At 41.9% G+C, this 21,252-nt stretch overlaps 1 protein-coding gene across 1 annotated transcript in view; it reads right to left on the reverse strand.

Moving 5' to 3' along the window:
• Positions 1-21,252, reverse strand: part of CIITA (class II major histocompatibility complex transactivator) — an 85,318-nt gene that overhangs the window by 25,631 nt on the left and 38,435 nt on the right. Inside the window, exons 9-15 of the mRNA XM_030213347.1 lie at positions 19,080-19,142; positions 18,741-18,881; positions 14,282-14,350; positions 10,464-12,174; positions 8,179-8,352; positions 3,593-3,649; positions 968-1,048 (exon numbers count right to left, since the gene is read on the reverse strand). Coding sequence (XP_030069207.1) covers positions 968-1,048; positions 3,593-3,649; positions 8,179-8,352; positions 10,464-12,174; positions 14,282-14,350; positions 18,741-18,881; positions 19,080-19,142 — 2,296 coding nt within the window. The remainder of the gene's footprint in view (positions 1-967; positions 1,049-3,592; positions 3,650-8,178; positions 8,353-10,463; positions 12,175-14,281; positions 14,351-18,740; positions 18,882-19,079; positions 19,143-21,252) is intronic.

The following is a 21,252-nucleotide window of genomic DNA, read 5'->3' on the forward strand; positions in this document are numbered from 1 at the left end:
TTGTTCGTCGTCCTCCTCCGTGGCCATGCTGTACGCTGCTGATTCGGAGTCTGTCTGACGTCACTCCATGTTGTACGCGCGTACAACGTGGTGCGACGTCAGACAGACTCCGAATCAACAGGGTACAGCATGGCCACGGAGGAGGACGACGAACAAGAACTTTGAAGACTTCGGCGGTTGGCGGGGGTTGGGGTTGGGGTCCCCCGCCAGCAAAGGTAAACAACATTAGTGGGGGAGGGTTGGCGGCGGGAGGGGGGCCAGGGTGAAATCTGCGGGGGCCCAGGCCCCTGTGGCCCCACGCAGATACGCCCCTGGTATGTAAAGGGGAAGGATGCAGCAGGAGAGGAGAAAGGAGGGGAGGGGAAGCAATGTGCTGTGGGAAGGAAGTGTGTGGATGCTACGTTTGATTATATTCAGCAGGTTTGAAAAATTTTCATGCAATGCGAATTTACTAGTACCAAGCCATCCAGCCCAGGAGTGAGATTAATCATGTGATTAACATTTTTAATACCACAATTAATTTTGATTAAATGTTTAAATTGCTGCCAACCCCTAATTGAATAGCATGCTGAGCATTTGTTCAAAAGGATGTTTGGATCAACATTTAAATATTGAAAAGCATTTGCCTAAAATGCATGCCGTGATTAAGCACGATTAATCATGTGATTAAAATTTTTAATCACGCGATTAATTGCAATTAAAAATTTTCATATATATGCAGATTGTTAGAAATAGATAGATATTTGTTTTGTTTTGTGTGCTTCTCTGTTTTGTGTGGATGTGTGAGGGCTGGTATGTATGGCTGTGTTTGTATATGTATGCATGAATGCTTAGAAAGAATAAGAAAGCACTGTCTGATCACATCATAGAAAACCCTTCTATACTGACTCATTTTAGCATAGATGCGGATATCACCAGCATTTGTTTCTACTCAATCTTAACATTTGGCTAATGTAAACTGACTTACTCTAAGTGCTGAAGAGATGAAAATGCTGGGAGAATTTCAGCTAGTTTCAGGAATCCCTCAGGGCCATGAATCGGACCAAGCCTGAAAAAAAGTTACATTATATGTCAACCTATAAAACTTTCCTAAACCATTTCTAAATGAACATTTCAGATACCTTTCCTAATAAAGTATATTATTGGAGGCTGAGATTCTGTTTTCCAAAGGCATTTATTCAGACACAGAGATTAGCAAAATCCTGATGGAAACAAGGAACCCAAGGATCCATATTTAGGTCTAAACAACCATATCAAAACAGCCCAATTAATAGGGATCAGTATTAGTGAGAAGCTCCCCTTTTTTCCATTTAATTCCCTAAGTGGTTATTTTGACATTTTACCTCTGGTCCTGGGCACATAAGAGACAATTCTACAAGTGGGCACCTCCGTTTAGACGCCCTGATGCCACAGGGTGAGAGACTGTTCTATAACCTACATCTGAGCCCTTGTTATAGAATACATGGCTTCCTATCATAGGTTTCAAATATAAAAACTCAATTAAAAAAAGAGCAATGGAAAACTCCCAACAAAAAAATTAGTGGAGAAAAGACATAAGAATAGCTATGTTGGATCAGACCAATGGTCAATCTAGCCCAGTATCCTGCTTCCAACAGTGGCCAATTCAGGTCACAAGTACCTGGCAGAAACCAAATCAGTGGCAACAGTGGCGTTCCTGGCCTGCATGGCACCCAGGACGGAGCGCCGATGCGCCCCCCCCCCCCCGGGTGCAGCACCCCCCTGCCGCTAAATTACACCTTCCCCCCCCCAGTGGCGTACCAAGGAGGGGCGGTGGGGGGGTCCGTCCCAGGTGCACGCCGCTGGGGGGTGCCGCGGTGTGCACCCGCTCCGAGTTCGCTAAACTTCGCTTCGCTGCAGCTCCCTCTGCCCCGGAACAGGAACCTGTTCCAGGGCACAGGGAGCTGCAGCGAACGAGCGACGAAGTTTAGCGAACTCAGAGCAGGCGCGTGCCGCGGCACCCCCCCAGCGGCGTGCACCCGGGGCGGACGGCCCCCCCCCCCTTGGTACGCCACTGAGTGGCAACATTCCATGCTACCAATCTCTGAGTAAGCAGTAGCTTTCCATGTCTGTCTCAATAGCAGATTGTGGACTTGTCCTCCAGGAACTTGTCCAAACCTTATTTAAACACAGATACGCTAACCACTGTTACTTTATCCTCCAGCAAAAAGTTCTAGAGCTTAACTATTTGTTGAGTGAAAAAATATTTCCTCCTATTTGTTTTAAAAGTATTTCCATGTAACTTCCATGAGTGTCCCCTAGACTTTGTACTTTTGAAAGATTCTACTCATTCTACACCACGCAGGATTTTGTAGACCTCAATCATATGTCCCCTCATCTGTCTCTTTTCCAAGCTGAAGAGCCCTAACCTCTTTAGCCCTTCCTCATAAGGGAGGAGTTCCATCCTCTTTATCATTTTGGTTGCTCTTCTTTGAACCTTTTCAAATTCTGCTATATCTTTTTTTGAGATACGGCGACCAGAACTGAATGCAATACTGAAGGTGAGGTTGCACCATAGAGTGATACAGAGGCATTATAGTATTTTTGGTTTTATTTACTACTACTACTACTACTATTTATCCATCCCTTTCCTAATAAGTCCTAGCATCCTGTTTGCTTTTTTTTTTTTTTTTAATATTTATTTATTAATTTCAAAATAATTCACAAGAAACAATCTTGTACAGAAAGAATAATGTCACCTGTTATAACTCAAAAATTTCACAAATAACTAAATTTTCTCCAATGACATATACATCTCAAGTCCACAATAAAGGCAAGACACAATTCAAAGTTATAATACTTAATACCACCTGTTTGCTTTTTTGGCCGCCACCGCATATTGCAGTTTGGAATTGCATACTAATTAATATGCATAAAGTTGATTTATGCACAGTAATCAAAAATTGTACATGCATTAATTTCTGAAATGAACTGAAAAAATGTCCAAAAATTCATGAAAAGTTTTTTTAAATGATCCAAAATGTACTGAAACTGTTTTTCTGTCCGCATCCCATCTGGGGATTTTCCACTGTTTTACATCCTGTCCCAACATACCTAGCTTGGTCACTGTAGTGCAGGCTTGTCCAACCCACATTAGTAGAAACACAGAGTCCTCCGACGAGATCCATGCTTCCCTGCTGAAACTCCTCTAACTGCAAGCTTGAGCTATGTGGTGTCAGAAGTTCGAGCTGATCCCGCAGTTTGAAGTCTCCCCACCCCCCCAGGCTGTAAACACTGCCTCAGCATCCTTAGTTGATTGGCTCAAGTATTGAACTAGTGCCCTTCTGCATGCCAATACACAGCATTTGCCACAGAGCCCCTGGACTGTCCTAAATCAGCTTGTTCTAATATGTACAAATACTACTTTTGAACTAGAAAGGCCTTTATGACTTGCAAGGCAAAACATTAACAGATACCTGGAAGCGTTTAGTTTGGAGGGCCCAAAGAATTTATAGCAGTTGAGGCAAATCCCAATTGGAAAAGGTTTTTGTGTTATGTGTAAATGTTCTCATCTTTTTCTAAGTAACTTCTATAGGAATATTATTATAAAATGAAACATTAGCATTGCACTTACGTAAATTCCAGCTTTTTCAGAGCTCTTATAGCTGGGATTTCATTGATGCCTTGCATACTACAAATGAAAGAATGGAGAAACAAATGCATATATTTGTAATTTGATATTATTGGATTGCAATATCTGTTTGCTGTACATGACAAGAGTAAGTTTGTAAGATTATACAAGGCCATCTAGGCAGGAAAGGCACATAGGTGCTCATTATACCTGTATTATATATGTGTTTATAAAATAGCCCTCAGAAAGCTGTTGCTCAAAGTTACTCTTGCTGCAAGAGAGGAGTAACTTTGTGTGTGTATTGTGCTAAAGGTCTTCTCGGAGTTAATTCTCTGGGTAGGACACTGTAGAGTTTCAGGTCATCTATAAACAGTAAATACAATGTAATCTCTGGCATCTTTTGGAGCAAGGCTAAACCCATAGTCCAAGAAGTTAATAAGAGTTCTTAGTGGATTAAGTGCCAAACAAAACAGAAGTGGGGACAGGGAGCCTTCTTGAAATATGCCTCGCTAAATCTTGATGTTAGGAATGACAAATTGTCCATCTGCATACTGTGTGGTTTGCCACATACTGCGTGGAGCGTGGTTTGCCACATTTTCATGATTGTATGAAGGTCCTCTTGCCCTTATTTATTTATGTAACTATACTGCTACAATAATTTAGCCTATAAAGTAACTGATGGTGCTTTTCATGAGATAATTTGCTTCATGTACACTTTGTGGAACCAATGTACACGTAACCACAAACAAAAATATAAGGGTATAAATTCTGGGTACTGTTGGAATCACCAAATAACTTCAAGCAACTATAAACCCATCTGCATTTTGAGTGTCTGAGCACTGCTCCAATAAAAACTTACCGGTTGATATTCACAGCAATTTCAACAGTCAGGAAAGGCTCCTGGCCAGTTAAATTACTTGTGTAGGGCTGAATATTAGCACTAACCACTAAAGCTATAGGCAGTGATTTTGTTGGCAGTCCTGGAGTGGAGTCGGCACTTATGTGGTTAAATGCCGATATTTGGCACTTAAATCATACCACACAAAGCCCAGTCCTATCTTTATCCGGTTTTGCTTAGGCGGTTAAGTGCTGAATACCGCACATATCCGCATCAGAGATAGCCAGTCACACAAATCTGGATATTCAGTGCCGATCCTGCTAGATTAATATTTTGAAAATCTCGAATGGACCATGTTACTCCTTTGCTGAGAGAACTGCACTGGTTACCAGTACAGGCCAGGATTGATTTTAAAGTGTTGTGTTTGGTTTTTAAGTTTTTTAGATGGTAGCTGTCCAATATGTACAAATGAAATGAGATTGAAGGGGGCAGACTCAAGAAAAATGTCAGGAAGTATTTTTTCACGGAGAGAGTAGTGGATGCTTGGAATAGCCTCCCGCGGGAGGTGGTGGAAATGAAAACGGTAACAGAATTCAAACACGCGTGGGATAAACATAAAGGAATCCTGTTCAGAAGGAATGGATCCTAAGGAGCTTAGCCGAGATTGGGTGGCAGAGCCGGGGGGCGGGAGGCGGGGATATTGCTGGGCAGACTTATAGGGTCTGTGCCAGAGCCGGTGGTGGGAGGCGGGGCTGGTGGTTGGGAGGTGGAGATAGTGCTGGGCAGACTTATACGGTCTGTGCCCTGAAGAGGACAGGTACAAATCAAAGTAGGGTATACACAAAAAGTAGCACATATGAGATTATCTTGTTGGGCAGACTGGATGGACCATACAGGTCTTTTTCTGCCGTCATTTACTATGTTACTATGTCCAGAAGGTGGACACCAATTGTGGAGTGGCCTAGTGGTTAGGGTAGTGGACTTTGGTCCTGGGGAACTGAGGAACTGAGTTCGATTCCTGGCACAGGCAGCTCCTTGTGACTCTGGGCAAGTCACTTAACCCTCCATCGCCTGCCGCATCGAGCCTGCCATGAGTGGGAAAGCGCAGGGTACAAATGTAACAAAAATAAAATAGATACTATTGGAGATTCTACATGGAATGTTGCTATTCCACTAGCAACATTCCATGTAGAAGGCTGCGCAGGCTTCTGTTTCTGTGAGTCTGACATCCTGCACATACGTGCAGGACGTCAGACTCACAGAAGCAGAAGCCTGCGCGGCCACATTGGTGATCTGCAAGGGCCGACTTCAATCTCAAATAGTAGCAACAGTGGAGGAGTGGCCTAGTGGTTAGGGTGGTGGACTTTGGTCCTGGGGAACTGAGTTCCATTCCCACTGCAGCTCCTTGTGATTCTGGGCAAGTCACTTAACCCTCCATCGCCTGCCGCATCGAGCCTGCCATGAGTGGGAAAGCGCGGGGTACAAATGTAGCAAAAAAAATAAATTTGCAAAATTGTAAAACAAGTTCTAGGAGTTGCAATCATTTGCTTTTACCATTTCTCTCAACTAAAAGTATTTACACCAGTGGCGTAGCAAGGGCGGGGCGGTGGGGGCGGTCCGCCCTGGGTGTCAACGGGTGGGGGGGTGCATCCGTCCACCACCCCCCGGTGCAGCGCCTCCCCCCCCCCGACACGGTCCCCACCTGCCTACGAGCTCCATCCATCTGTAGCGCTGCTGTAAAGAAGAAATCGCTTCGTCGGCCCTTCCCTCATTCACTGTCTCCCGCCCTCTGACGTAACTTCCTATTTCCTCAAGGGCGGGAGACAGTAAGTGAGGGAAGGGCCGACGAAGCGATTTCTTCTTTACAGCAGCGCTGCAGATGGATGGAGCTCGTAGGCAGGTGGGGACCGTGTTGGGGTGGTGCTATGCCGGGGGGGGGGGGGTGTCGACGCCGGTGGGGGGGGGTGTCGTGTTGGTCTGCACCCGGTGGGGGGGGGGGGGGGGGGTGCAGCGGCGATCCGCCCCGGGTGGCAGCCGCCCCCGCTCCGCCACTGATTTACACTATTCAATATTGGGTAAAACGTAAATATTAATAGCTGTACTCAATATTGTTAATACATATCACACTAACAGCCATTGTAAATGCTCTTTATTCTGTATAACACATCTCAAAATGTTTCCTCATATATCAAATACCAAATATCCCACATACATGCACATTCACGCTCATTCACATACCACCACACCTTGTAACAGCTAGCTAATATATCAAATCGCTAACTACCCCCAAGAACCTGTTGACAATTCTTATAACAAACAGCAATTCAGCTCGTTAAACAGTTCCCACTCACTGCACATGTGGGAGCTCATTAGTCAGTCCCCTCTCCATGCACATTTGGAAATTGCTCAATGAATCATCACAACGCTGTAGCCAGAACCACCAGATGGTAGTCTCTTCATACATCAAAGTCCTTGTTCATACACCCTGTTTTGTCTGTATAATTTGTCCGTGGACTCAGGTTACTCAAGGACCCCAACAGCTCTTTCAATCAACAGGCTCCATAGTAGTGTGGCGCTTAAAACTTATAAAAGCATTCAAGGTTGGTGTGCAATCAATCCTTTTACCACTCACAATTCACAGATAAGAACTCCATTATTATGTTAGAAAAGCCTAAAAACTTTCACCCAAGAGACCATTCATAAACACATCATCCCTTGTAGATGATGTGTCCTGTAGAAAGCTAGTACATCCTGTTAATATATCTTATTACTCTGTTCTATGCAGTATCAAAGGCCTGTTTAAAAAATAGAGTTTTCAACATAGCCTTAAATCTATTAAAATGTGCTTCTGCCTGTAAGGAAGGTGGCAGATTATTCCATAGTGAATTGGGGTGAATTGTGAGCGGTAAAGGGTTGCACACCAACCTTGAATGTTTTTTTATAAGATTTAAGCGCCACACTACTATGGAGCTGTTGATTGAAAGAGCTGTTGGGGTCCTTGAGTAACCTGAGTCCACGGACAAATTATACGGACAAAACAGGGTGTATGAACAAGGACTTTGACTGTATGAAGAGACTATCATCTGCGCTACCTGAACTGGTGGTTCTGGCTACAGCGTTGTGATGATTCATTGAGCAATTTCCAAATGTGCATGGAGAGGGGACTGACTAATGAGCTCCCACATGTGCAGTGAGTGGGAACTGTTTAACGAGCTGTATTGCTGTTTGTTATAAGAATTGTCAACAGGTTCTTGGGGGTAGTTAGCGATTTGATGTATTAGCTAGCTGTTACAAGGTGTGGTGGTATGTGAATGAGCATGTATGTGGGATATTTGGTATTTCAACTAAAAGTATGAGATTCAAAGCCTTATTTTCTCACTCCTTTTTGGTTATGGAATAATCTTCCTCTGGAATTACGTTTAGTTTATTCATTTCACAAAGCGTTAAAAACTTTGTATACCAATTTAAATAAGATCTGATGTTTCAGCAATTGTATGTTTTTTGTAATTTCTGATGTCTATATCAGTAGTTAGACTATGATTGTGTAACTTGCCTCGAATCTCAACTGAGAGAATTGGCGAGAGATAAGACCTTTGTAACATAATATAACATAACATGGCCCACATTGAATATCAGGGCGCTGCTGGCCGAATATTTACCCCTTAGATAATATCTTTCTTCTTAGTTAGCTGCATGAGTTCAAAGACAAAACTAGCTTTGAAAGCTTTCATTCTTGTGTTATGGAACTTACCCATTTTGCATATTTTCCTGAACGTGCACAAGAGCAGTAAGGTCAACGATGTCCTTCATAGTTTTTGCCTTGAATGGATCAATAGTGAATTTTTCAATGAACAGTCTCAGAAGCTCATGTTCTCCTGATTCTTGCAATGACTCCAGATGTTTGACTGTGTCACTGAGAGAAGCTCTGCAAATTTGCAAAACATCAGGCCATGTAGCATATTGTTTATGTTTATAATCCTTAATCACTAGTGTATCTGAATGTAACTCACCTTGAACTATTATTTAAAAGGGTATGAACTAAATCCAAATACAGTAAATGAAAAGAAATAAAGACATAAAATATAGCTGTTCTAGTTTAATTTTATTTTAGGCTAGAATTACTGTAAGCTAAGGCATAAGCATGTGCTAACAGCGTTAATGCAAGCTATCAGTAAACAGAACTCCTTGCATAGAATGGGACCTCTGCTAATAATGCACATTAATGAATGTTAGTCAATGTTAATGTGACAATGCATGTTAATAAATCTAACCTTTTATGTACTCTCAATATCGTTATACCTGCTTAATGAACCAATGCCGTAACTACTCAGTTTAGCATCTAGGTCAGGTGATGTTATTTGTATCCTCCCCACCCTGCTCAGTCCCCAGCCTCCTACCTCTTTCTCTCTATCCCTTTTCTGTCTCCCCAATGGTCCTCCATTCCCCACCCAACATGTCATCCCTCAGCCTTGGCCCCAATCCCTGCAGTGGTCCTCAAGCCCCCACTAGAACCCAACCTCTTAGTCTCCTTTTTTTCTCCCCCTCCCCATCCTTAGCAAACTTCCGTCCCTAGCCCTTCTTATTATGGATTCCTAATGATCCTTTTGTCCCCCGAAATCCCCAGGATGTTACCAACTACCTTCTCAAACCCTCAGTAAGGAGAAACAAGACACCCTTATATCTCCAGCATTTCTTCTCTTCTTCCAAGCTTGTAGACATAGCAGAAGAGAAAGACCACAACTGGTCCAATCTCCATGACCTCCTTTAAGACAGGACTGGGGGTGGGGAAGAGAGAGCTTCTCTCCTCCTGGTGTATGAGTAGTTAGATCAACCACATAACACCTCTCTCTACCATGGAGGATGAGGTGGGGGCACAGGAGGTTGTCCTCCTATCAAGGGCAGAGGATCTATGTACCATGCTTTCTGCTGTAATGGAAGAGGGGTGAAAGAAAGGAATATGCACCACATGCTCTTTCCTTTGGGGGATGGGGCAGGGTCATGGGCCAACTACGTGCAACATAGTCTCTTCTCCTGGGTGGTATCCTCAATCTACCAGGATCACTTAGACTGCAATATGGAGGGCACACGTTGATTCCGGAAGCTGTGCCCCCTCCCAAAAGAAGTGCATCCTGGCCAGCTGTCCTTTTAACAATCTGTGTTGAACAATAGTCCAATAGTGATTTGAATAACTGATCCCTATTATAAGGTTTAGTTTTTCCCATGTTATCTCTATCTGCTTTCCCTTAAAACCAAAAATACCCCATACAATGATACGAGATTATCCCATGACAAGAAAGTGCTTTATGCAAACTAAGATCCTATTTTCATAAATGATTTTGCTGATAGGAATAAAATGGGGAAAAAATTCTATTGGAAAAGGTGACGGCAAAAGCTAGAAGGATGCTTAGGAGCATAGGGAGAGGAAAGGCCAGTAGGAAAAAAGGAGGTGATGATGCCCCTATAAGACTCTGGTGAGACCTCATTTAGAATATTGTGTACAATTCTGGAGATCACACCTTCAAAATGATATAAATATGATGGAGTCGGTCCAGAGGACCGCTACTAAAATGGTCAGTAGTCTTTGTCATAAAGCATATAGGGACAGACTTAAAGATCTCAATATGTATACTTTGGAAGAAAGTTGGGAGAGGGTAAATTTAAATACCTATGTGGCATAAATGCACAGGAGGTGAGTCTTTTTCAATTGAAAGGAAGCTCTGGAACAAGGGGACATAGGATGTAGATGAAAGGGGACAGACTGAGAAATAACCTGAGGAAATACTTCTTCATGGAAAGAGTGATGAATTTGTGGAACGGCCTCCCGGTGGAAGTGGTGGAGACAAAAACAATATCTGAATTCAGGAGAGCTTGGGACAAGTACATAAGATCTCTAAGAGAGTGTTAGGGAGAATAGATGGCATGGATGGGCAGACTGGATAGGCCATATTGTCTTTATCTGCCTACATTTATTTATGTTTCTATAGAAACAAGGTTCAATTTCAATTTCCTTACATAAATGCATAAGAAATCACTAACCTGAACAATACGATATTGTCAACACTGACCAATTGTTTTAATCCATAGAGGTCAATGACACAATTTCTTAAATCCAAGGAAAATTTCTTTATAGAACTTTTTAAAATATATAGTAGCACAAAGACATCAGGTGGCGTGAGCCGTGTGGTCAGAAATGAAAGTTCTTCTGGGAGTGCGGAAGCCAGATGTTGGAGCAGGTGTCCGTTTTGTGTTTCATACACACAATGGCACAATTCGAGAAACTTGGATGGGCCAAGTTCATTTGCCTCCAATTCTGTCAAGTATTTTGACACAATTTTTTGCTTCCTTGTTATGTTGCTCTTGATATCTCTTTTTGAGTCAAAGTTTAGGTGCAGCTCATCCTTCAGGAACAGGAGACCACTTAAGAATCTACGGATCATGTCTTGCCAGCTATCTTGGGGTCTTTTCTTTTTGGTTTCTAAGGAAATGTATTTCATGAGGTTTTTGTCCTTGACATCTGTTGACAATGTTAGATGCAGTGCCCCCCAAAACATCTGAGCAACGGAGTTACAAAACACTCCCCCAAGTTCTTCACAACCATTTTCTGGATGAGTACAAAATGGCAGCATAAAACCATGTTTCAAAGCAAAGTTCTTAACTTCCTCAGAGGGAAACTGGTTGTATCTCAAGACTTGTTGATGCTTTTGACCAAAAGTCAAGGCTGCATGGGCTAGCTTGGCAATACATTGCTGGTTTCCTACTTGGTCACTGGTAGGATTCATTGTAGTATCAACTAATGCATGCTGAAGGTCCTTTAAGAATAGGTTGGTTAAAGTTACTGGTAGTTTTTGGTCTGCCTGAAACATTTTCTCGCAAAGACAACAGATCAAGTTGCACAGAAATGGGTTAAAACAATAACTAAACAGATATTGACATTCTTTGATCAGTTTCACTGCATGTGTGCAATGAGGCAACATTTTAAAATGCTTTTCAAGATACTCTTCAATTTGTGATGGAGAAAACCCAATTGCTTCAACGATTTTGTCCACTTTGGCCAGGTATTGACTGAACTTGTCTTTTGGCATTGCTGTTATTAGTACGGTGCAACCAGAAAGCAACTTCTTCTGGAGAAGTCCCGCAAGCAGCTCCTTTATTGTGTGCGACTGTTCAGCAGAAAGGCCAACAGAGCAGTGCATAAGGCCATCGGCATCCTGAAACTCATCAAAGCCATCAAAAATAAGGAGCACCTTTTCCGGATTGCAAAGGATGTATTTGAAGACTTCTTCACTGTTCTCCTCTGGCTTAAGAAATAGCTGGAAAAGCAGGTCTTTCAAACTATAGCGCCTTCCAGGAAGGTTCATTTTTCTGCATTTGAACCAAAAGACAAATGTGAACTCGGAAAACTTTCCACTGGACCAATCCTGGCATACCTTCTTTACAAGAACGCTTTTACCCATTCCAGCCTGTCCCAGCAATGCAATCTTTTTTGTCTCTCTCTTCTTCCCTCTTGCCATTTTAAACAGATCAGATCTAACAACAGCAGATCTTTCCCTTTCAGAAGAATCATAAATGCAGAACTCTTTCTCCGAAGCTTTAGCTGTACTTTTCCCAGCTTTGGGTTCAATTTGGCTTTCCACCAGGCTCACTTCAGTATAAAGACTGTCAAGGGCAATGCGGCTGTTTTTCATCAAAAATTTGCATTTTTCTCTGTAATGTTCCTTGAGTAAAGTGCGAAAAGTGTCTACAGATTCTAAAAGAAAAAAAAATTGTTGTCACTGAAGCAGAAATATAGAAAAGGAATAAAGGTGCAGAATATTAATCTATGGTGATTACTTATCCTGACAAAAGCAAATATAATATTTTTTCTTGGAAAATAAACTACCTTAAATATAGCCTTAATAAAAGAGGTTGGAGAATTTTCAAAGAGATTTGCCCTGGAAACCAAGGGCCTGATATTCAAAGGATTTATGCTCTTGACTTTGAGAGTTATGTTCATATATTGGACTCATTAAAACTTTATTAGGGCTAAGTGCGTACATTTTTACTCAAAATTTCACTAAACTCTTAAATTTAGGAGCATAAAGAGTGGGTGGCAACAGGGGTGGATTTAGGGCAGCGAAAAGAAGTTAGGAGCTTAGCACTGATTTTCAGCACTAGGCTCATAGATTTGTCTCATAAATCTAGGCAAATGCAAATAAATGGCAGGCCTAAATTTATGAGCACAACTTGAAAGCCCCTAAATTAACATGAATTTTCAGCTGAAAAGTTATGCTCCTAAGTATGGCTGAAAATAGGGCACAAATTTAGGAGCTCGGCATTTTCTGAATACAGGGCCCTAAGAAGTTACCTGGGTAAACTCCATAATAAATTAAAAACCTCCTGTAAATGCATCATAAGATACAATTCATTTAAATACGTTTTTATGCAGCCTTCACATTTGACATCATTTGTTGCCTCGAAAAGGGTTGAGAGAGCTCAAATAAAAGAAAAAAAATTGTTTGTCCTTAGTTCTAGGTGCATATCCTTGAATTCGATTTCCTTCTTTCTCCTCAATTTGATTATATTGGAATCCAATATTATGTGGACTTGAGTATCATTATTGGGTTATAAATAGTTCTTGTATAATTTTCTTTAGATACTGTTCTTGATCAAGTGTTGATTCTTGATAATATAATGTGAAAAGATAAAATAAAAAAAATAAATGAAAAACCCTCATCATTTTAAGGGGTCCTTTTACCAAGCTGCAGGAAAAAGGGCCCTGTACTAGCAGCAGGGGCTGTTTTACCCTCGCGCCAGGGCCCTTTATACCACAGTGGGTAAAAAAAACCCAAACATGGCCATGCGGTAAGAGAACTCTTACCGCGTGGCTATGCGGTGGGGAGCCCTTACCGCCACCCACTGAGGTGACGATAAGGGCTACCGTGGTAACCCAATGGTAACCGGGCAGTTTGCGGCAATGCCCAATTACCACCAGGTTACCACCGCACAAGCCATTTCTAGGGGTTTTCTTTTTCCCCCGGAAATGGTGCTTGCCAGAACTACTGCGTTGGGCAAGTGGTAGTCCCAATTTAGAGTTCGGTAAACCCGTGTTAAGCTTATTGACACTTTGTAAAAGACCCCCTAACTTTGTCCTGTTTGTCTGTCTTGAATAGATTGTAATCTTTATTGAGCGTGGACCATCTCTTATGTCTATCCCCCCAATATTCAGCTGGCACCAGGCGGCGCTTTGACTGCCTGCTGCTGGCGTTCAACCCAGGTACTCAAAGCTGGGTAATTTCCAGCAACTGGAATTGAATATCCAGGTTTTTCAACAAAGCCCTTTTTCCCAGACTTGGTAAAAACTGGCCCGGCGCAGACCAAAACGCACAGGCCACTTTTTGCCATGGCTTAGTAAAAGGACCCCATAGTGCGCAACTGAAAAGGGGTGTGGCCATGGGAAGGATATGGGTGGGTCAGGTGTGTTCCCAGAAATTAGGCACAAGGTTATAGAATAGGATCATTTATGCATCCAAGTGCCATAAGCTGTGCATTCAAACTAGATTTCAGCTGGTGTAAGTGCTGCACCCAAAGTTAGGCCTGAGATTCATATTCTGTGAAGGGCACTCCATGTGGAGCGCCCTTTGCAGAATACTAGTTTAGCACGGATTTTCCCTGCACCTAATGTTCGGCGCCATTTATAGGATTTCCTCCTTGGTACCTACAATTGGCGCCAGACCCTTTAAGCCCCTCTTTTGAAGTGAGAGTGTTACTGGTCTCCAGCTCTGTAGACAGCAATTCACTTTAAAATCTAAGCCCAACAGTTCATCATCTTTGCCTAGGTTGGGAACCAAATGAAGGCAGCAAGGGTCCAAACTCACTTGGTATTTCAACAGCTTTCTCCGAGATATGCAAGGAAGTTTGCGTCTGATGGCCAAACGTTTCTAAATCTGGAAGAAAAAAGAAGAAATTGCTATCCTTTCATATATACACATGTTCAGGTCAATATTCAGCAGCATGGCTGCTGTATGACTTTTAACCAGCTGATATTCAGCCCGCGGGAGGCAGGCCGGCTAAATCTCTTAATCGACGCTGAGCCTAGATAATCAAGGCTGGGCCGCTTCTGGCACTGACTATCTGGGGTTTTTGGCCGGCTTAAATTTAACCGGTCAAGTCAATATTCAACGCTGGCCAGTTAGGTTTATAGAGGTCAAAGATAGGCCTGCTATTTAACCCGCCAGGAGGCATTCCTGGCGGGTTAAATAGCGCTGAACATCAGCCGGCAAATGTATAACAGTGATTATTTAAAGTCAAACACATTTTTAGCTGCAGATATACATATAATTGCTGCTTGAAAAATCTACATAGAACTTTACAAGGTCAGTTATACTTGAAGAAGTTATAGTCGTATCTTACCCACTGGCATTTGGATGTGTATTTTATGCCCTCAGCATCTATAATCTGCATAGATTTTAAGAAATGATTGTAAAAATATTTTAAATATTAATAATAAACAATAAATAATTCCACCCCTGAACATGTAGGCTTTTGGCCTGTCCTAAAATTACCCCTTTCTCTGCATATATATATATATATATATATATATATATGGCCATTCCACAAATAACATGGCCAAAGTTATACAAAAATCCACTGCCAATTATTATTTTTTTTAAACGCCTACGGCTGGCACTGCTATTGAGCCACAAGTGTTTTTGAATACCAAACTCGTTATGTTCCATTCTATAGTTAGGAAGCTCAGAATGTGGGAGGGAGCTCTTTAGAGGCGGAAGTGGGTGGGGCTTTCTTCTTGGGTTTGTATTGGGAAATGACTATATTTTTCTTTTTCTTTTTTTATTTATGCGATTTTAATTACAATCCAAAGCAAAGCTTTGTCAAGAAACAAACACAATATAACTTCAGTAGAAATAATACATATTAAAGGGATAAACCCCATAGGTAACTATTATTAACTCATAGTCCTCAAAACGTGGGGAGACTGATTTAAACCTTACAAGAGGATAAGGATATTTAACAAAGTAATAATAATTTTAAATACAAGATGACTATATTTTTCTATGGTTCTTGCTGCATTTGATTTCTGAAGAAGTAAATATTTGCTGGATAGTGCGGCCAGTTTGGACCAGACCTCTGTCATGTGAATGTCTCTTTTCCGACCATCCTGAATTTTTTATACCACTTAACTTTCACTAAACAAAGTGGTTTACAATTTAAAACAAAACAAACAAACAAAAAAAAAAACGAAACAGCATACATCAATAAAATTATTTTTAAAAACAGGTAAGAACTCCATTATTGTGTTAGAAAAGCCTAAAAACTTTCACCCAAGAGGCCATTCATAAACACATCATCCCTTGCAGATCACGTGTCCTGTAGAAAGCTAGTACATCCTGTTAATATATCTTATTACTCTGTTCTATGTCAGTATCAAAGGCCTGTTTAAAAAATAGAGTTTTCAACATAGCCTTAAATCTATTAAAATGTGCTTCTGCCTGTAAGGAAGGTGGCAGATTATTCCATAGCGAAAGTGCTGCATAAAAAAATGGCCTTTGGACTGAGTGGATACCCATCTAGCTCTTTTCAAATTAGATATGACCACTCTGTTATCTTGTAAGGAGCATAGATTTCTAATTGGTGTATATGGGAGTGTCATTGAACGTAAGTAACCTGGACATTTGGCACTATAGGCCAAAGTCAACAACTTAAAGTTTATTCTATATGATACGGGCAGTCAGTGATACTTCAAATAATAGAGGGTGATATAACATCTGCCATTTCCCAGCAATCTTATCGCCACATTTTTTAATGTTTGCAGCCTTTTAAGGTTTGAACTTGAAGTGGAGGAGTGGCCTAGTGGTTAGGGTGGTGGACGTTGGTCCTGAGGAACTGAGTTTGATTCCCACTTCAGGCACAGGCAGCTCCTTGTGACTCTGGGCAAGTCACTTAACCCTCCATTGCCCCATGGAAGCCACATTGAGCCTGCCATGAGTGGGAAAGTGCAGGGTACAAATGTAACAAAAAAGAAATAAAAAGTTCCAGCTAATACTACAGTGGCATAATCTATTCTAGAAATAACAGTGCGTTCAGCAAAGTGTGTTGTGTTTTTTCATCAAAGTAGTGTTTTTTGAGCAGACTGAACTCAGTGTGTAAAATCCTTTTCTAATAATTTCTGATATATGATCGTTAAATGTTAATTGAAAATCCGCCATTACCCCTAAATATTTAAATTTAGAAACTGGTGGAATAGTTTTCCCTAATATGGAATCACAGTTGGTTGGGGACTTTGACCTGTGATCCAACATATCCTTGTTTTATCAATGTTTAAGACTAACCGGTGTTCTGTTACCCGTTGACATGTTGCTGCTAAATAAGCTTGAAGCCTCTATAGATCCATATTTAATGGATCAGTCTTGGCCATAATTAAGATTCATCTGCTTAACAGAATACTCTCATCCCAAATTCTTGAATCACTGTTATTAATGGTGCAATACAAATATTGAAAAGCACTGGAGAAAGGGCAGAGCCCTGTGGTACTCCACACATTAGATCATAATTTTTAGACCTCTTATCATCCATTACCACTGCATAAGTTGTTCCCTCTTAAAGATGAGGTGAACCATTCTAGAGCTGTACCAGTTACACTCGTAGAATATAGTCTATCTAACAATAATTCATGGTCCACAAAATCAAAGGCCGCCACTAGATCCAATGATACTGCAAATGCATAGCACCCACTGTCCAATATTTCATGAGCTTCACTAAGGAAGCAACTCAGGATTGTTTCTGTACTATGTCCTTCCAAAATCCTGCCTGTCATGGATGACCTGCACACGTGCCTGTCTAATGCCTTTCTCAAGTCATGATGCAAATTTTCATCCAGATAGAGACATATAGGGGTGAATTTTATATACAGTATGATGCCAAAAAACCTAGCACAAAAAAAAGCGCTATTCTGTAAACCACGCTTAAAGTTAGGTGTGGTTTTTAGAATAGCGTTTATGCCCAGGAATCGCACTTAACTTTAAGCATGACCATTTGCACCAACTGAAACATGGTGCAAATCTTCGCGCCTAAATTAGGTGTGTATCCCCATTATTCTATAATTACCCGTGTAAATTTTAGGAATGTCCCCATTCCACCCATGGCCCTCCCATTTCCACACCCCCTTTTTGAACTCACCTATAAAATTTAGGTACAATTTACACACATATATTTTAATTAAATCTAATTAGTGCTAATAATTGCTTGTTAACAAGCTATTAATTGGAAAGTTCCACGCATACCCAAATTTGTGCATGCAATTTTTAGTGACTTTTATAGAATTCGGGGATGGGGTAAATTCAAGAAATGGCAACAAAATTTAGGTGCCAGAATGAGGCATACTAAGGGGTCCTTTTACAAAGGCGTGCTGAAAAACGGCTTGCGGTAGTGTAAGCGTGGGTTTTGTGCATACGCCAATCCATTTTTAGTGCGCCTGTAAAAAAGGCCTTTTTTGCCAAAAATGAACATAAGGCAAAATCAAAATTGCCGCATGTCCATTTTGGGTCTGAGACCTTACCGCCAGCCATTGACCTAGCGGTAAAGAATCCAGGTGGTAATGACCTACTCATATCAAATGCCACTTGGCATGCATCCATCACGCGCACCAGAAAATAAAAAATATTTTTCAGATGCGCGTAGCGGACACGCACCAAAACTGAAATTACTGCAAGGGCCACACAGTAACTCCAATTTGGTGCGTGTAGGCGCCTACGTGGCTTAGTAAAAGGGCCCCTCTGTGCAAGTTCTATAATGGCAGTTCTGTGCAGAACCACACTTTACGCATGAGCATTTACGCCAGCTCAAAGCTGGTGTAAATGTTCACGCCTAGGTAGCGTCAGTTAGGTGCCTAATTGCTTGGCATGTTCCTGACCTGCTCATGCCCCTCCAAGGCCTGCAACCCCTTTGGAGTTGTACACCATAGAAATTAGACACTCAGTTAACAGAACAAGGGCGTAAGTCAGTTATGCACATAAAATTATTGCCAATTAGTGCTTTATAAGGCCAATTATTGATACCTATTACCAATTTAGTACCAATTTAATACTAATTAGCAAATTAAGGGACTCTTTTACTAAACCGCGTTAGCGAAGCAGCCCATTTACACATTTGCCGTGCTAAGAATTGCTAGCATGGTTTAGTAAAACAGGCCCTAACTGACCGTGTTCTATAACCATGCCAAATTTTGGATGCCATTTATAGAATTTGGGAGATAACTCTTTATTTCTCAACATTGATCCTCATTTATATTTCTGCTCGCTGTCTCTTACTGTACTGTACCTGATATAACACAATGATCCACACGGGCAGGTTCTGGTAAATTCGGCAAGTCAGCAGCTGAGGGAGCAAATGGACTGGAAGAAACCCCTCTATGAGGTGATGATGGAATGCTACTTGCAATGGTGTCTCCTGTGCATCCAGCTTAGAAAAAAAAAAAAACAAGACTGGACATCTTGCATTTCTCCAGTGTACTCTGATATATGTAAAGCTTGGGCTATCTGCTTACAGCTTTATTTGATAATTACTGCTTTGTTCATGTGCAGAGCCAAAATGCAAGTTTTAGGAAGCATGGAGCTCAAACCTAAGCATTACAACAGACTCAAGTGACAAGTTGCTTACCAGGTAGCATGACAGGAGCGACTCTAGATGCATGAGCTTTTGAGGTATTAGATGAAGGGCAAACTAGAAGGAAAGAAGTCAAGGTTAATACCAAGGTTCCGAATGAAACAACAATTTTTTTTATATTTAACTTTTTGAGTATTTTTGAATGTTTATAACCCTGTTATGGATCACCATGGGCTGGATTCAGTAAATGGCACCCAAATTTAGGCGCCAAAAAGATCTGCGCTAAACTAGTATCTGCAAAGAGCGCATTAGGCACTGAATTTACACCTTCTGAAACCTGGTGAAAAGCTGGTGCCCAACTTACTTGCAGAAATGAGATTATTCTATAACATTATAACATTGTGCCTAACTTCTGGGAACACCCCCTGACCTGCCCATACCCCTCCCATAGCCACACTTCCTTTTGAGTTGCACACTATGAAATTTTGGCACTGATATTATAGAATAGCTACTAGGGCAGATGTGCGCGCAAATCCAAATTATTAATTAACTCCAATTATTGATTGCTGATGCCTCATTAACTAATTAATTAGGGCAAACTATATAGAATCTGGGGACATATGTAAAGATGTATATGAATGGGGGATTTAACATCTTTAGTTTCCCAGGAACTAAGGGCTCCTTTTACTAAGCAGCAGTAAGCCCAACGCAGGCTTACCGCTCGCTATACAGGAAGTGCTGCTGACCTACCACAGCAGCCCGGTGGTACTTCCCACCCTTTAATGAGGAAGATCAATTTAGGCTGGCCGACAGCCAAGATGGTACAGAACTACCCTACCCACAAGGCCTGGGAGAAAAGGGAAGGTCAGTCCTCTTAAAACCCAGACATGGAGTTCACCTGGGAGAAGGAAGGGAAGGGTTCAGGGAGGGGAGAAGCAATACCAGAGAATGGCCAGTAGAGGGAGCAACAATGTTAAAACCTCGTTTCCATGGGTACAGCATCAGTACTGCATTCCACCCACCTGTGAGGAGAGGGAGGAGAGGGATATCCCAGCAGTGAGGAGTGGGGAATCAAGGGAGCAGGGTGGAGAGGTATCTGATTGGATGGAAGTCCTAGAAGAAGGGCTTGGTAACCCAGGGGAGGGGGAGGCGTGGGGAGAGCAAGTGCCCATGGACTGCGAGGAGCCAAAAGACCAGACTTTGCAAGTTTAAGAGGGCAGCGTGGGCGGACACAGGAGTGAAGTATCTGTGAAGAGGGAGGTGAGCTGCCCAGCCTGCATTCTTCTGATTCAAGTGGAATCAGGAACAGGTGATCTTTTTTCCTTTATTTTTGAGAATCATTTTTGATTTTACTTTATGTACTGTGGATTGCTGAAGCTGAAAACTGACAACCTTGTTGACTAAGGATTATAAAGTGAACTGTGTAGTTTGGTGCTGAACTCAGAGAGACCAGTTGATAAGGTCTCTGGATTAAAAACTGTGAATTTTAAAAGGAATTTAATTTTGGCTTGCTGACGGCTGTGCGGAGAGACCAAGCCTATTACCGGAAGGGTGGCAGCTTGGAAATTGCCTCCACGTACCCCAAAATGACAGGAACTATTACAACCCCTAGCACGCCATCATATCCGGTGCTACAAAAATGTATTTATTTTTGTAGCGCCGGAGTGTACCCAGCAGTAATCACAGCCCAGTTACCGCTGGGTTAACACGGGAGCCCTTACCGCCACCTCAATGGGTAACGGGAAGGGCTCTCCCCCCTCGCCCAAAATGGCCGCGCAGCAAGTGGTTTACTTGCCACATGGCCATTTCCTGTAGGAAGGCGAGACTTTCCTTTTACCAGCTTAGGTAAAAGGGGGCCTCGACGCCAGCGCCAGCGCCATCCCCCTTTTGCCATAGCTTGGTAAAAGGGGCCCTTAATATTTTTGGTATTCACTCGCTTAAGGGTTGTTGGTGGCATTGTTTTTCCATCTTTTTTTGAACATACATAACAACGGCTGACATCTATTTACAACTAAGATGTTGTGGCCAAGGACCTGTAAACTGCAACAACACAGATCCAAAAGCGGATTCTTTCAAGGGAGTGGACCAGTCCTGGTTTGGCAATCTGTATATCTTTGCTGCTGCATCGTCAGTGTTAACAACAAGAACAAAAAAATGTGGAGGCTCCTACTTTGGATCACAGTTGAGTGGAAAAAAAAACAAATTAATGTATACTGTGTTGACATTG

The sequence above is a fragment of the Microcaecilia unicolor genome, chromosome 8, assembly GCF_901765095.1.
Source record: "Microcaecilia unicolor chromosome 8, aMicUni1.1, whole genome shotgun sequence".
Lineage (NCBI taxonomy): Eukaryota > Metazoa > Chordata > Amphibia > Gymnophiona > Siphonopidae > Microcaecilia > Microcaecilia unicolor.